Genomic DNA, 11844 nt, shown 5'->3' with positions numbered 1-11844 from the left:
CAAAATTCAAAAGCTGATCAGTTTCAAAACTGAGAACGTGCCAACTGCCTCCATAGATGGTCAAACAACTAGGTCAAAAAGCCACTCCGAATTCATCAAAACTTCCCCGTTTTTTCACTGAAATTTGAAATTGACTCAACTTTTCATGTAAGTTTCAAAGCTGAACATTTGCATCTGTTCTAAAGATTGGCCTCTCTGCCCTAGCGCTCTGATTCATCACTTTGCTGCAAGTTTCTGTGCCAAGTACATCTCTCCACCAGGTCTGGATTTGAACATATCAACTCGTTTCATGTATCAGCCTATCTGGGGAAGGACTAGAGATGACGGCTGGAACCCCGGCATCCTGGAAGGAAGGAGAAGAGCTGCGATAGACCCTCTTCCCCACCTCTAAACCCGCTGATTGTGACTGTCTCCTTCACTCCTTTCACAGATTCCTGGTATCGGGTCCTGCTGAAGAGAACAGCTGCGCTGCAATACAGAAGAATCGGATCCAGTCTGAAATCTGCAACACTGACTGTAAATGGATTTGCCAAAAGGAAGCTGTGCCCATTTAAACGGGTGGATTGGCGACCTCCATATAAAGAATGCAGAACATCCTGTGTTCTCATCTTTATTTCAGCTACCAAAGCCCCAGGCAGTGTAAATCTGGGTAATGCCGAGAAAGTGAATGGCGCAAGGCTGATTTACACCCATTGGGGGTCTGGGCCCATTGACTCTAATGGAGTTACGGCCAGTTCACACCAGCTGGGAATCTGGCCCTTTGATTATTTTAAAAATAAATAAATCTATAATTTTTTCCACAGTGCTTCTAATATTGTCTGCAGAGTATTCAAAGATTCCTGGGACATTACTGTATACATTACGGTAACGCCTAGAGGCCCCAGCTGAGATCAGGGCCCCATCATGCCGGGCGCTGCCCAGACACACAGGGAGAGACTGTCCCTGCCCCAGCTGAGATCAGGGCCCCGTGGTGCCGGGCGCTGCCCAGACACCCAGCGAGAGCCAGTCCCTGCTCAGGAACAGAAATTTTTTTCTGTAAAAATGTTTTCCATTTTCAGGGGGAAAAAATGGATTCTCTTCAGTTTTCAAAATCTGAACTTTTTTTGTAACTGAAAATGGAACATTTTTATTGAAAATGGAAAAGTTTTCCCCCCAAAATGTCTGATTTCCACTTTTTCAAGGGGAAAAAAACCCACAATTTTTGTGGGAAACTGGCTTTTGTTTTCTGTCGTTTCAAGGAAACACCAGAAAATTTTGACCAAAGCAAAAATTCGCTGGGAACAGGTTTGATGTGGTTGAAAAGCCGTTCGTCACTGGGAAAGAAATTTAGGCCAAACATTTTCAAAAAAGGTCCGCTATTTATAGCAGTGTCATTTCATAACCCCTGTGAAGGTCGTTCCCTGTCTCCATCTCCTGCCCTCCTCCCCACCCCCAGCCGCATGCTAAAGTGACAAGAAAATTCACTAATCACGTTGTATAGCAGAAAACTCAGAGCGGGACAATTCAGCTTTACCTCCGCTGGAGAGGATTATTGCAGGATCCATTCACTGTTTTATCCGCTTGTCATCCCGGGTGACTATGTACCAATGGAGGGAGCGTGGCCAGTGTTGTAATAAATACACAACCATAGCAGCTATGATCTGTTTAACCCTTTTATTCTGTGCAATGACTGGAACTCATGAAGTCCAGCACCTGGTCACTATTCCCAGTTCGACGCCTCTTTTGTTCATGGAGAGAGCCATTTAACAGATTTAAGAATAACACCATTGGACAGTCATATCCTTGCATTTCAGGGTAATTTCTTACCTACATGCCTCCAGCTTTTTTCTCCATCGTGGCTGATGGAGAAGTGATTTTTTTCCCCACCATTTTAATCAACATTTGCAGTGGAAACTTTCCTCTTCTTGTGCATCCTCCCCACTCAAAATCTTCCCCCGCCCCGCCCCCAATTGCAACCATTTCTTTTCGGGTGGGGGATTTTTCGTTGCGGGGACGAACATTCCAAACTTTTCGAGGAAAGCGGCTGCTTTCTACCCAAAAATAAAAATTCATGGTAGTGAAAACACTGTGATGGAAACCTGTCCACCCACCCTCTTTTCGAGCTCATTTCCGCCTCTTGATCTAAAATTGCTACACAGGCTTTTGACTGCTGGCTGCTGTGGGCAGCCCCCTCAAAGACCATTGACTCTCCGAGCACAGACAAAAGCAGAGGGGCAGGATCTCGACACAAGCCTGCTCGCACTGGCTCTGTATGGCTCCAGATTGGCATTTGCTGCCTCACTGAGTTCGGATCTGCACTGAATCGGAGTCGGGTGGAGCAGCCAACTCTCCGGGCACTTTTGAAAAGAGCAGCAGGGGCAGAAGGTACAAATTATTCCGCCATTCGCCAAAGCTCAGGCAGTGGTCAGAAGGTGGCAGGTTTCAACCGACACAATATTTCCTGGTGGAGGCGTGTTCATGTTAGCTCCCACACAGCTAGGACGGTGCCTTCGCACGCAGCTGTTGCCTTTGCTGGCCATGGCTGATGGAGAAGTCTATGATTTTGTAAACCACCCGGCAGGCTCTCTACCCAGCCACACGTCGGCCCCGGCTCAGCATCACAGTGAGTGCCTTTCCCTTTGTGGTGTTTTTTCAGGGGTGTGGATTTTGGGAGGCTGGGATTCCACTTTTGCGACTGTAATGTTGATAAATAGCAGGTCTAACAATGCACGAGGGGTGAGATCCCCATCTGGTGCAAGCGGGCATAGCTTCACTGACTTCAATGCATTAAGTCCGGATTTACACCAGGGTCATGGAGATCAGAATTTGGTCCTAACTCCACTGACTTCAGAGGGGTTGCTCTGGATTTACCTCTGGTCACTGAGATCAAAACCCAGCCCTGGCCCCATTCATTGCAGTGGAGTCACTCCGGATTTGGAACAGGGTCACTGAGATCAGAATCCAGCCCTGACTCAATTCATTGCAGTGGAGTCACTCCGGATTTGGAACAGGGTCACTGAGATCAGAATCCAGCCCTGACTCAATTCATTGCAGTGGAGTCACTCTGGATTTGGAACAGGGTCACTGAGATCAGAATCCAGCCCTGACTCAATTAATTGCAGTGGAGTCACTCTGGATTTGGAACAGGGTCACTGAGATCAGAATCCAGCCCTGACTCAATTCATTGCGGTGGAGTCACTCCGGATTTGGAACAGGGTCACTGAGATCAGAATCCAGCCCTGACTCAATTCATTGCAGTGGAGTCACTCTGGATTTGGAACAGGGTCACTGAGATCTGAAACCAGCCCTGACTATGAAAGAAAATAACCTGAAGACAATCTAATGTCTTTTTCAAATCAGCTTCATCAAACCCAGCATCCAAAACACTAAGATGTGTTCATCCTAATTGCATATTTATTTCATGGCATCACTACAGGGCAGATGTAAGTTGTGTGACTGCCTCAATTGTGCATTTCCAGACCAAGACTCCTTTTCAGGGTAACCTTAACTCTCAATTTTGGGGCATGCTTGGTGGTAGGAGGATTATAACACCCCTGGAATGCGTTTACCATTAAATTAAGGATAAAATATACACTCCACCTTCACATTGATTTTTGTCTGAGCATCACTATGCAGGGCCAGATAATCAACAGGTGCAAATCAGCTCTGTAGACTACGGTGGCGTTTCACTGATTTGCACCAGCTGGGGGTCTGGGTTTAGGTTAGGCTATATTTCCAAGATCACGGCTTTTATCATTTATACTCAGGTAAAGGAGAAAATCCCGGGAAATTTTCATTTTTAGGAGAGGGTTCGTGAGACTGGACATTTTAGTAAAAGGGGTTTGCGGGTTGTTAACGTTTGGGAACTACTGCTCTAGCCGGTCGGAGAAGGTCAGCGTAATGACTTGTTTCTGGGCTGGTAAACGAGACAGTGTCTCTGAACCCTTCCAAACCAGTCACAGTCTAAGAGCCAGATTGGCACTGGTGTAAATCCTGGTTGCCACTGGGGTGTACAGGGCTTTGCTGATTTATAGCAGCTGAGCATCTGGCCTTTATGCCTTGATTTATTTATTTACTTTCCCACAATGCTCAGCACCGCACGTGGGACCAAATTTGCAGGGGATCTCAGCTTTCATGTGGGCTCCCAGCTCAGTGGCTAGGTTTCAGGGGAGCCCAGCGCATTGGGTGCTAATCTCTGGAAACCCGCCCATAGACCGTCACAGCCAGCGTTGCGGTTGGACTGGGAACATCTGGAAAGCTGTCCCCTCAGACACCGAGCCCTGATTGTGGGTCCTGACGCCTTGCAAATCTGGCCCTGAGCCCTGAGGAAAATGTGACCCCGGTGCTGAGTAACTGCAGCTTTACTTTGCACAGACAACGATTTCATGCCGGCTGTGGGCGTAGTGAGAGCAATACACAGTGGGTCACAGTATATGGTACAGCTCTGCCCTCCTCTGCCGTCACATTGCCCACCTGGAGTGCGGTTGACACATACTGAGACCAAGAGAAAGGAGCAGGGAGGCCCAGGGGGGAAGGACACTTGGAAGACCTGCGTTTAAGTCCTTTATTGCACTCGACCTGTATCGTCTTGAGCTAGGCACGTAGGGTCAACTTCCACAGCTACTTAGGTGCCTGAGCAAGCTGGCTTCAGCAGGACTTAAAGGCTTTAAAAAAATCACACCCGGCCTGGTTTTTTAGGTATCTAAATACCTTGGGAAAGCTGGCCCTCCATCACTCCATTTCCCACCTGTAAGCAGGCGTGGAGAGACAGGGCAGCGTTCTATTACCTCTGTATTTGTCCCCGATACAAGCGCTGCTGGGCTCCTGCGGCCAGGGCTGGTGTGCGCCGTTCAAGAAGGAGGTTAATGAACTAGAGAGGGGTCAGGGAAGAGCCACGAGAAGGATTAAAGGGTTAGAAAACCCGCGTTACAGTGAGAGACTCCAGGAGCTCCATCTAGTTAGCGTAACGAAGAGAAGGTGATGGGGTGACTTGATCCCAGGCTGTCAGTACAAATATTTAATGACGAGCTCTTCAGTCTCGCAAAGCTTCAACACAACCCAAGGGCTGGAACTTGAAGCTAGACAAATTAAGGCGAGAAATAAGGAGTGCATTTATAACAGGGAGAGTAATTAACCCGTGGAACAATTTACCAAGGGTCACAGGGGATTCTCCATCATTGACCGCTTTTAAATCAAGCTGAGACGTTTTTCTGACAGCTCCGCTGAAGGCATTATTGTGGGGCAGGTCTCGGGCCTGTGCTATCTAGAGGTCAGACTAGATGATCACAAAGGTCCCTTCTGGCCTTGGTATCTACGCAAGGTGGGGATAACAGCGCTGTCTCAGAGCAGCGCAGGGAGGGTAAATATTTCCCGGGTTACGATGAGGCGCTCAGCTGCTACAGAAACAGAGCCGGGTGAAGTTCCTTAGGAGGACAGAATTCTGTTACCGACTCCAGTTCTTTCTAGTATTATTCCTTTGGTATAAGCTTTCGTGGGCTATAACCCACTTCATCAGATGCATTATAACACGTTCACCTTCCCCCTCACACACATTTCCAGCAGTGGGTTTCCTGATCTGCTGAGCTGAGAAGAGCAGTGTCTTCTCCACCTCCGTCTCAGAGACTTTTGCAAGCAATTTGCTCAGCTAGCCCCAGTCAAACAAGGGGGCTTGTTTCCACTGACAGGCGAGACCTGCAAACAGGCCAGGCCAGGGGTTAAAAGGCAGAGACGTCGCCTTGCAGATGTCAATGGGTGTGGGGTGCACCACAGACAGTTGTCTCCCCTGGTGCATGCAAACCGGCTCTGCATTTCCTGCCTTGCTTCTTGCAGCTTGTCCGCAGTGTCCGCTTTGGCATCGGGTCGGCTGCGCCGGGAACATCGTCCTGCTGGGAGCTGTGATAGTCCTGGCTGTCCTGGGTGAGTAGCCCCCGGCTGTGGGTTTTGTGCTGCGGCCCAGCAACACAGCGGGAACTCAACACACGTTGTTGGGGCTCAAGGCGAGAATCGCTGAGCGGCGGCCTCTGGCCTGGGTGATACAGGAGGTCTCTTCTAGCCTTGACATTTGTGATTCTGGGACAACTGTGCCAGATTCTCAGTTGCTATAAATTGCCATAGTGTCATTGATTTACACCACCTGGGGATCTGGCCCATGGACTCCAATGGGGCTACGGCCGATTCACACCAGCTGGGATCTGGCCCATGGACTCCAATGGAGCCATAGGCGCTGACGCCAGGGGTGCTCCGGGCCTCAGGCACCCACAGAAAAAAAATAGGGGGGGCCCAGCACCCACCAGCCACCGTAGTTCGGCCTGGCCCCAGGGCGGGCTGCCGATCAGCTGTTCGGAGGGCAGGGGGAAGGGGAGGGGTGGGGGAGGGGGATGAGGCAGGGGGAAGAGAAGGGGATGGGGCAGGGGACAGTGAGGAAAGGAAGGGGGAGGGGATGGCAAAGGGGTAGGGGGTGGAGCGGGGGCATGAAGAGGCAGAGCGAGGCTGGGGCACCAGGGGGAGGGGAGGAGCAAGGGTGGAGCCTCAGGACAGAGCGGGGGCGGAGCACCCTCTGGGAAAACCAAAACTCAGTGCCTGTGGGTGGAGTTCCGGCGGATCGACACAAGCTGGAATCTGGCCTCGTCTTCTCCAACTTTTGGCTTCTATTTATCTTGAAGTTTCCCAGCGCCCATCCCAGAATCGCCAGGCGGCAGCCGTGCCGCAGACCGCTGAGAAGAGCGATTCCTGTGAGATCAATCGAAACGCAACGGTGTGCAACTGTACATTGGAGGATTTCCGATCTCGCCTGAATCAAAACTTGTGTGGGGTGGAAACCAGCTCAGCAGGTAACCCCCGCGCATCCTGCATCCAGCCCGTCACTCGCCCTCACTGTTACACACCCTGACGTTTACATAAAGCCAAGACACCTTCGTTCCCACCCCCCCTCTGTCCCATCCCTCCTTTCCTGAGCCTCTGTAATATCGCCAGGGACCTACACCCTCAGCTGCGACAGCCCGTGGCCAGTCAGGGTGGGCAGAGCCCTGGCAGCTGGAGCCATAACAGTGTAATAAGATTTTACAGTTCTTTAGCTGATCCGTGTATTACACGTGTAGCACCCAGAGGCACTAACTGAGATCAGGGCCCCGTGGTGCCGGGTGCTGCCCAGACACCCAGGGAGAGACAGTCCCTGCCCCAGCTGAGATCAGGGCCAGCATTGACTGACATTAGCATACTCCCTACTGAGCCCTGCAGCACAGCACCCCCTAGCCCTGCACTGGTGCACTGGGGTCAGCCGTGGCTGCAAGGTGAGAGCGCCCCCTATTGAGCCTCTGATAGCCCAACACAGTGCCCCCAGTGCCGCACTGGGGCATTGGAGCCAGGAATGACTGTGAAGGGAGACTGCCCCCTCCTGAGCCCCCCGCTCCACTAACCTGCAGGATAGCACCCCCTTGCATCACACGGAGGTATTGGGGTCACCCCATGGTGTCCCCAGAGCTCTGCCAATGCGCTGCACGTTGTCTCACTAACACGCTGAGTGGGAAGGCTCCGTGCGTCTCTGCGGGGGAAGCTGGTCAGAGCTGTTCGAATGATCAGACCCGTTATTGATACTGTTCCCTTTCCCTGTCCAGAGGGCTCCGGGTGCAAACTCTGCCCCAGGCACTGGGTGCCGCACAGGGACAAGTGCTACCGGTTGTCTGAAGAGAATCAGTACTGGAGCCGGGGCCGTGATGACTGCGCACGGAGGGGATCTCACCTGCTAGTGATCCAGGACCGGGAGGAGCTGGTAAAGAATGTGCTAAACTGCACCGTATTTGTGACCTTGTGAATGAGAGCAGGTCAAAAATCCCTTTTTATTTTTCTATCCACAAACTTTTGAAAGCAACATTTTCATTCACAATTTTTCTATTTTTCACTGGAAAATTTTACAGTGAAACTAGATGTTCATCTTTTTCAGAATGTTGACAGATAGTCTCCATTTATTTTTAATCATTTTTAATTTTTTTAACAATTTAAATTTTCAGTTGTGCAAACCTATGGGTTATAAGTATTTTTTATCCATTTTTATTGCTTTACATTTCCACAGTTGTGGGAAATCATGGGGCGGGACAGACACTGGGCTGGGAGGTCCGGCCATAATTATTTAATGACAGTAGACGTTGAGATTCAAAAAGATAAAGTTTTGTAACCATCAAAATATGCAAAGTAAGAATCCTTAAATCAAATGCTAACTTCTCAAGCTGTATTTTTCTTACTTTGCCTCTCTGTAATTTTTATCATCATCAATGGAAATATTTTTTCATCAGTTTGTGTGTTTACAGTGAAGTATGCATCCGATGAAGTGAGCTGTAGCTCACGAAAACTTATGCTCAGATAAATTGGTTAGTCTCTAAGGTGCCACAAGTCCTCCTTTTCTTTTTACAGTGAAGTCAACATTTACCAATAAAAATCTAATCTTTCCAAGCCTAAATATACTGAAATCAATACATGAATAGTAGATCCCAAAGCATTTTATGGTCTTAAAATGATGAAGTACAAACTGGAGACAAGGATTGTTCAGCTATCACTGGGATGCGGCTACTTCTGGGGTGGGGTAGCTGGGTAACAGCTGTATAGCAATGTTGCACAGGGTTTGTTCACTCAGTACAGAATCATGCCCTATATGGAAAGAGGTGCAGTAGCTGGATAACAGCAAAGAGTTTGCCCAGAGCTGAAATGTTAGTAATTATTCATTAGAAAAAAAAAAAGCCAGCACAAAAAAATTGTAAAAAAATTTTCATTCAAACACATTGAGAATGTTTACTGAAGTTCATTGAAAAATTTAAACAAAATTCATCAAAATCTCAGTTATTAATTAGTAGTGTAAGTTATTTGTTACGTTTACAGTACTTTCAATTGGAGTTTCAGCTAGTCCTGATTTGTCACCGAAATTGATGATCAAAACCACAACGAGAAGTCAGGTCTCATTTGCATTGTGAGCAAAGGAACCAGAGAATTCTACCTTGTTCTGTTCCCTCTGACACCTTGTCCATTTCACAGGAGTTCATACAGAATATTCCAGGAAATCAAAATCCGGTGTGGATTGGACTCAACATCACATCCCCAGGGAGGAAGTGGACCTGGGTGGATGATTCTCCATTAAATCAAACACAGTGAGTGATTCCTGATTAGTATTTGACATCAGCCTGCAATAAGCATATAGGGTGAAATCCCCATTAAAGTCAATGGCAAATCTGCTGGTGAAGGATTTCACCCATTAATTTAACAGTGTAAAGGCCTCAATCTTGCAAACACACATGGGTTTCACTTTGGAGTGAATGGCAGTACCCAGGGGAGGAAACCTAAGCAAACACATCAGGGTCTCTGTTTGCATGGGGTCATCTAGGGTTGCCAGCTTTGTCTGGATGGATTCCTGGAGGTTTCATCACATGATATCATCTCTAATTAAAGATTAATCTTTAATTCCTGGAGACTCCCGGGCAATCCTGGAGGGTTGGCAACCCTGGGCTCATCAATCCTTGGCAGAACTGGTCACAGGTGCCGACTTTCTTCTTTCTGGGTGGGTGTTCCACCCTTGCTCCACCCCGAGGCCCTGGCTCCACTCTGCCCCTTCCCCCATGGCCTCACCCTCACTCTGCCTCTTCCCGCCCTGGCTCTGCCCCCTCCTCGCAGCATCTCCCGCCTGCCACTGAACAGCTGATTGGCGGGTGGCTGGTGGTTTTTGCCCCGTGGGTGCCCCAGCCCCGGAGCACCCACGGAGTCGGCGCCTATGGAACTGGTTATAAACCAGGGGAAACAATTTAAGTCTTTTCTTGTTTTTAATCAACATTTGAGATTTCAGAATTCCGAAGCTGATCAGGTTCAAAACTGAAAAAATTCCAACTACCTCAGTAGTTGGTCAAAAAAACCAATCCTAGAAAAAAAATCACACAAATTTCATCAAAACTTCCCCATTTTTTAATTGAAATTTGAAATGGACTCAACTTTTCAAGTTTCAAAAGGGGAACATTTGCAGGGTTCTAAAGGTTGGCCTCTCGGAAGGAGCACCTGCATTAAACACTTCGCTGCAAGTTTCTGTACCATGTACAGCTCTCCAAAACATACCAACTTGCTTTACGTATTAGCCTATCTAGGAAAAGACCAAAGATCATGGCTGGAACCCCAGCCTCCTGGAAGGGAGGAGAAAAGCGGCTCTTCTCCACCTCTAAACACACCGATAGTGACTGTCTCCTTCACTCCTTAGATTCACGGTATCGGGTCCTGCTGAAGAGAACAGCTGCGCTGCAGTAAAGAAGAATCGGATCCAGTCTGAAATCTGCACCACTGACTATAAATGGATTTGCCAAAAGGAAGCTGTGTTAATTTAACTGGCTGGATTGGTGACCTCTGTTTGAATAGGCGGAATGCAAAACACCAAGTGTGTTTGTCCTTATTACCACTAACAAATTCTCAGGTAGGGGAAATCTGGGCTGCTCCATTAAAGTCAGTGGAGCTAGACTGATTCACAGCAGCCGGGGATCTGGGACCACTGATTCAAATGGAGTTATGGCTGATTTCAACCAGCTGGGGGTCTGGCCACATTGACTCCAATGGAGCTCCCCCCGATTTATACCAGTGGGGGATCTGGCCCTTTGGAAGGGTTCTAGATTTACAAAATTATAAAAACACTTAGCTTCTAAAATTGTTTTCAGTGTATAAAAATTAATTGATTCCTGGGACATCATTATGTGCATTACGCTAACGCTGCCCAGACACAGAGAGAGAGACAGTCCCTGCCCCAGCTGAGATCAGAGCCCCGTTGTGCCGGGCGCTGCCCAGACACAGTGTGAGACAGTCCCTGCCCCAGAGAATTTACAATCAGACTCTGAGATTCCAAGGCCCCTGAAGGTGTCAGGTGTTCAAATCCCAATGAAATTCAACCCTTAGGCTCCTCTGAAAATCAAAGCCTAACTGGACAGAGCAAACATTACTATCTACATTTAATAAATGGGGGAATTGAGGCCCAGCGATGAAGCGATTACAAGGTTACAACAGAAGTGTAAAACAGAGGGTGTGTCTACACTACAGGGACTATAGTAACAGAGTGAGATTGCCATAACTGTGCTGGTGTAACCTGTAGTGTAGACGCAGCCGACAGCAACGGGAGGGGTTTTTCCTTGGTGCAGGAACTCCACCTCCCCGTGCAGGTTGACAGACGCACTCTTCCATTGACCCAGTTGTGTCTACACTGGGGGTTAGGCTGGCTTTGCTCCCGTGCTCACGGGTTTGGATTTATCAGACCTCTGAGAGGCCTCGCTAGGCCAACTTACATTGTAAGTGTAAACCAGGCCAGAGCCAAGAACTGGAGGGAGACGCTTGTGCTGCAATTCAATGTCTTATCCACAAGGAAAAGGAGGACTTGTGGCACCTTAGAGACTAACCAATTTATTTGAGCATGAGCTTTCGTGAGCTACAGCTCACTTCATCAGATGTTCATGCTCAAATAAATTGGTTAGTCTCTAAGGTGCCACAAGTACTCCTTTTCTTTTTGCGAATACAGACTAACACGGCTGTTCCTCTGAAACTTATCCACAAGGTTCATTGATGTTGACGGAGCTATGACAGCTTACGCCATCTGAGGATTTGGCCCAGAGAGTTTAAAGTAGCCTCAGTCCATAGGCGCCGACTCCGGGGGTGCTCCGGGGCTGGAGCATTCATGCGGAAAAAACAGAGGGTGCTCAGCACCCACTGGCAGCCCCACGGATCAGCTCCTCCCCCCTCCCTCCCAGCAACTCCAGCCCGCCGCGGATCAGCTGCTCAGCGGCATGCAGGAGGCGGGGAGGGGTGGGGATGGAACGGTGCGGGAAGAGGCGGAGCAGGGGCGGGAAGACACAGGGTGGGGCG

The 11844-nt window shown here is 48.9% G+C and overlaps 1 protein-coding gene across 1 annotated transcript; it reads left to right on the top strand.

The window, feature by feature from the left end:
• Positions 1-2130: 2130 nt before the first annotated feature.
• Positions 2131-10374, top strand: LOC142069155 (killer cell lectin-like receptor subfamily B member 1B allele A). The gene is made up of 6 exons (XM_075119592.1): positions 2131-2602; positions 5809-5895; positions 6642-6809; positions 7593-7747; positions 9001-9113; positions 10205-10374. The coding sequence occupies exons 1-6, from the start codon at positions 2458-2460 to the stop codon at positions 10326-10328; spliced, it is 792 nt and encodes a 263-aa protein (XP_074975693.1). The 5' UTR covers positions 2131-2457; the 3' UTR covers positions 10329-10374.
• The last annotated feature ends 1470 nt before the right edge of the window (positions 10375-11844 follow it).

Source organism: Caretta caretta, chromosome 14 (genome assembly GCF_965140235.1).
Source record: "Caretta caretta isolate rCarCar2 chromosome 14, rCarCar1.hap1, whole genome shotgun sequence".
In the NCBI taxonomy this organism is placed as follows: Eukaryota; Metazoa; Chordata; order Testudines; family Cheloniidae; genus Caretta; species Caretta caretta.
This window is presented reverse-complemented; position numbering and strand designations above follow the sequence as displayed.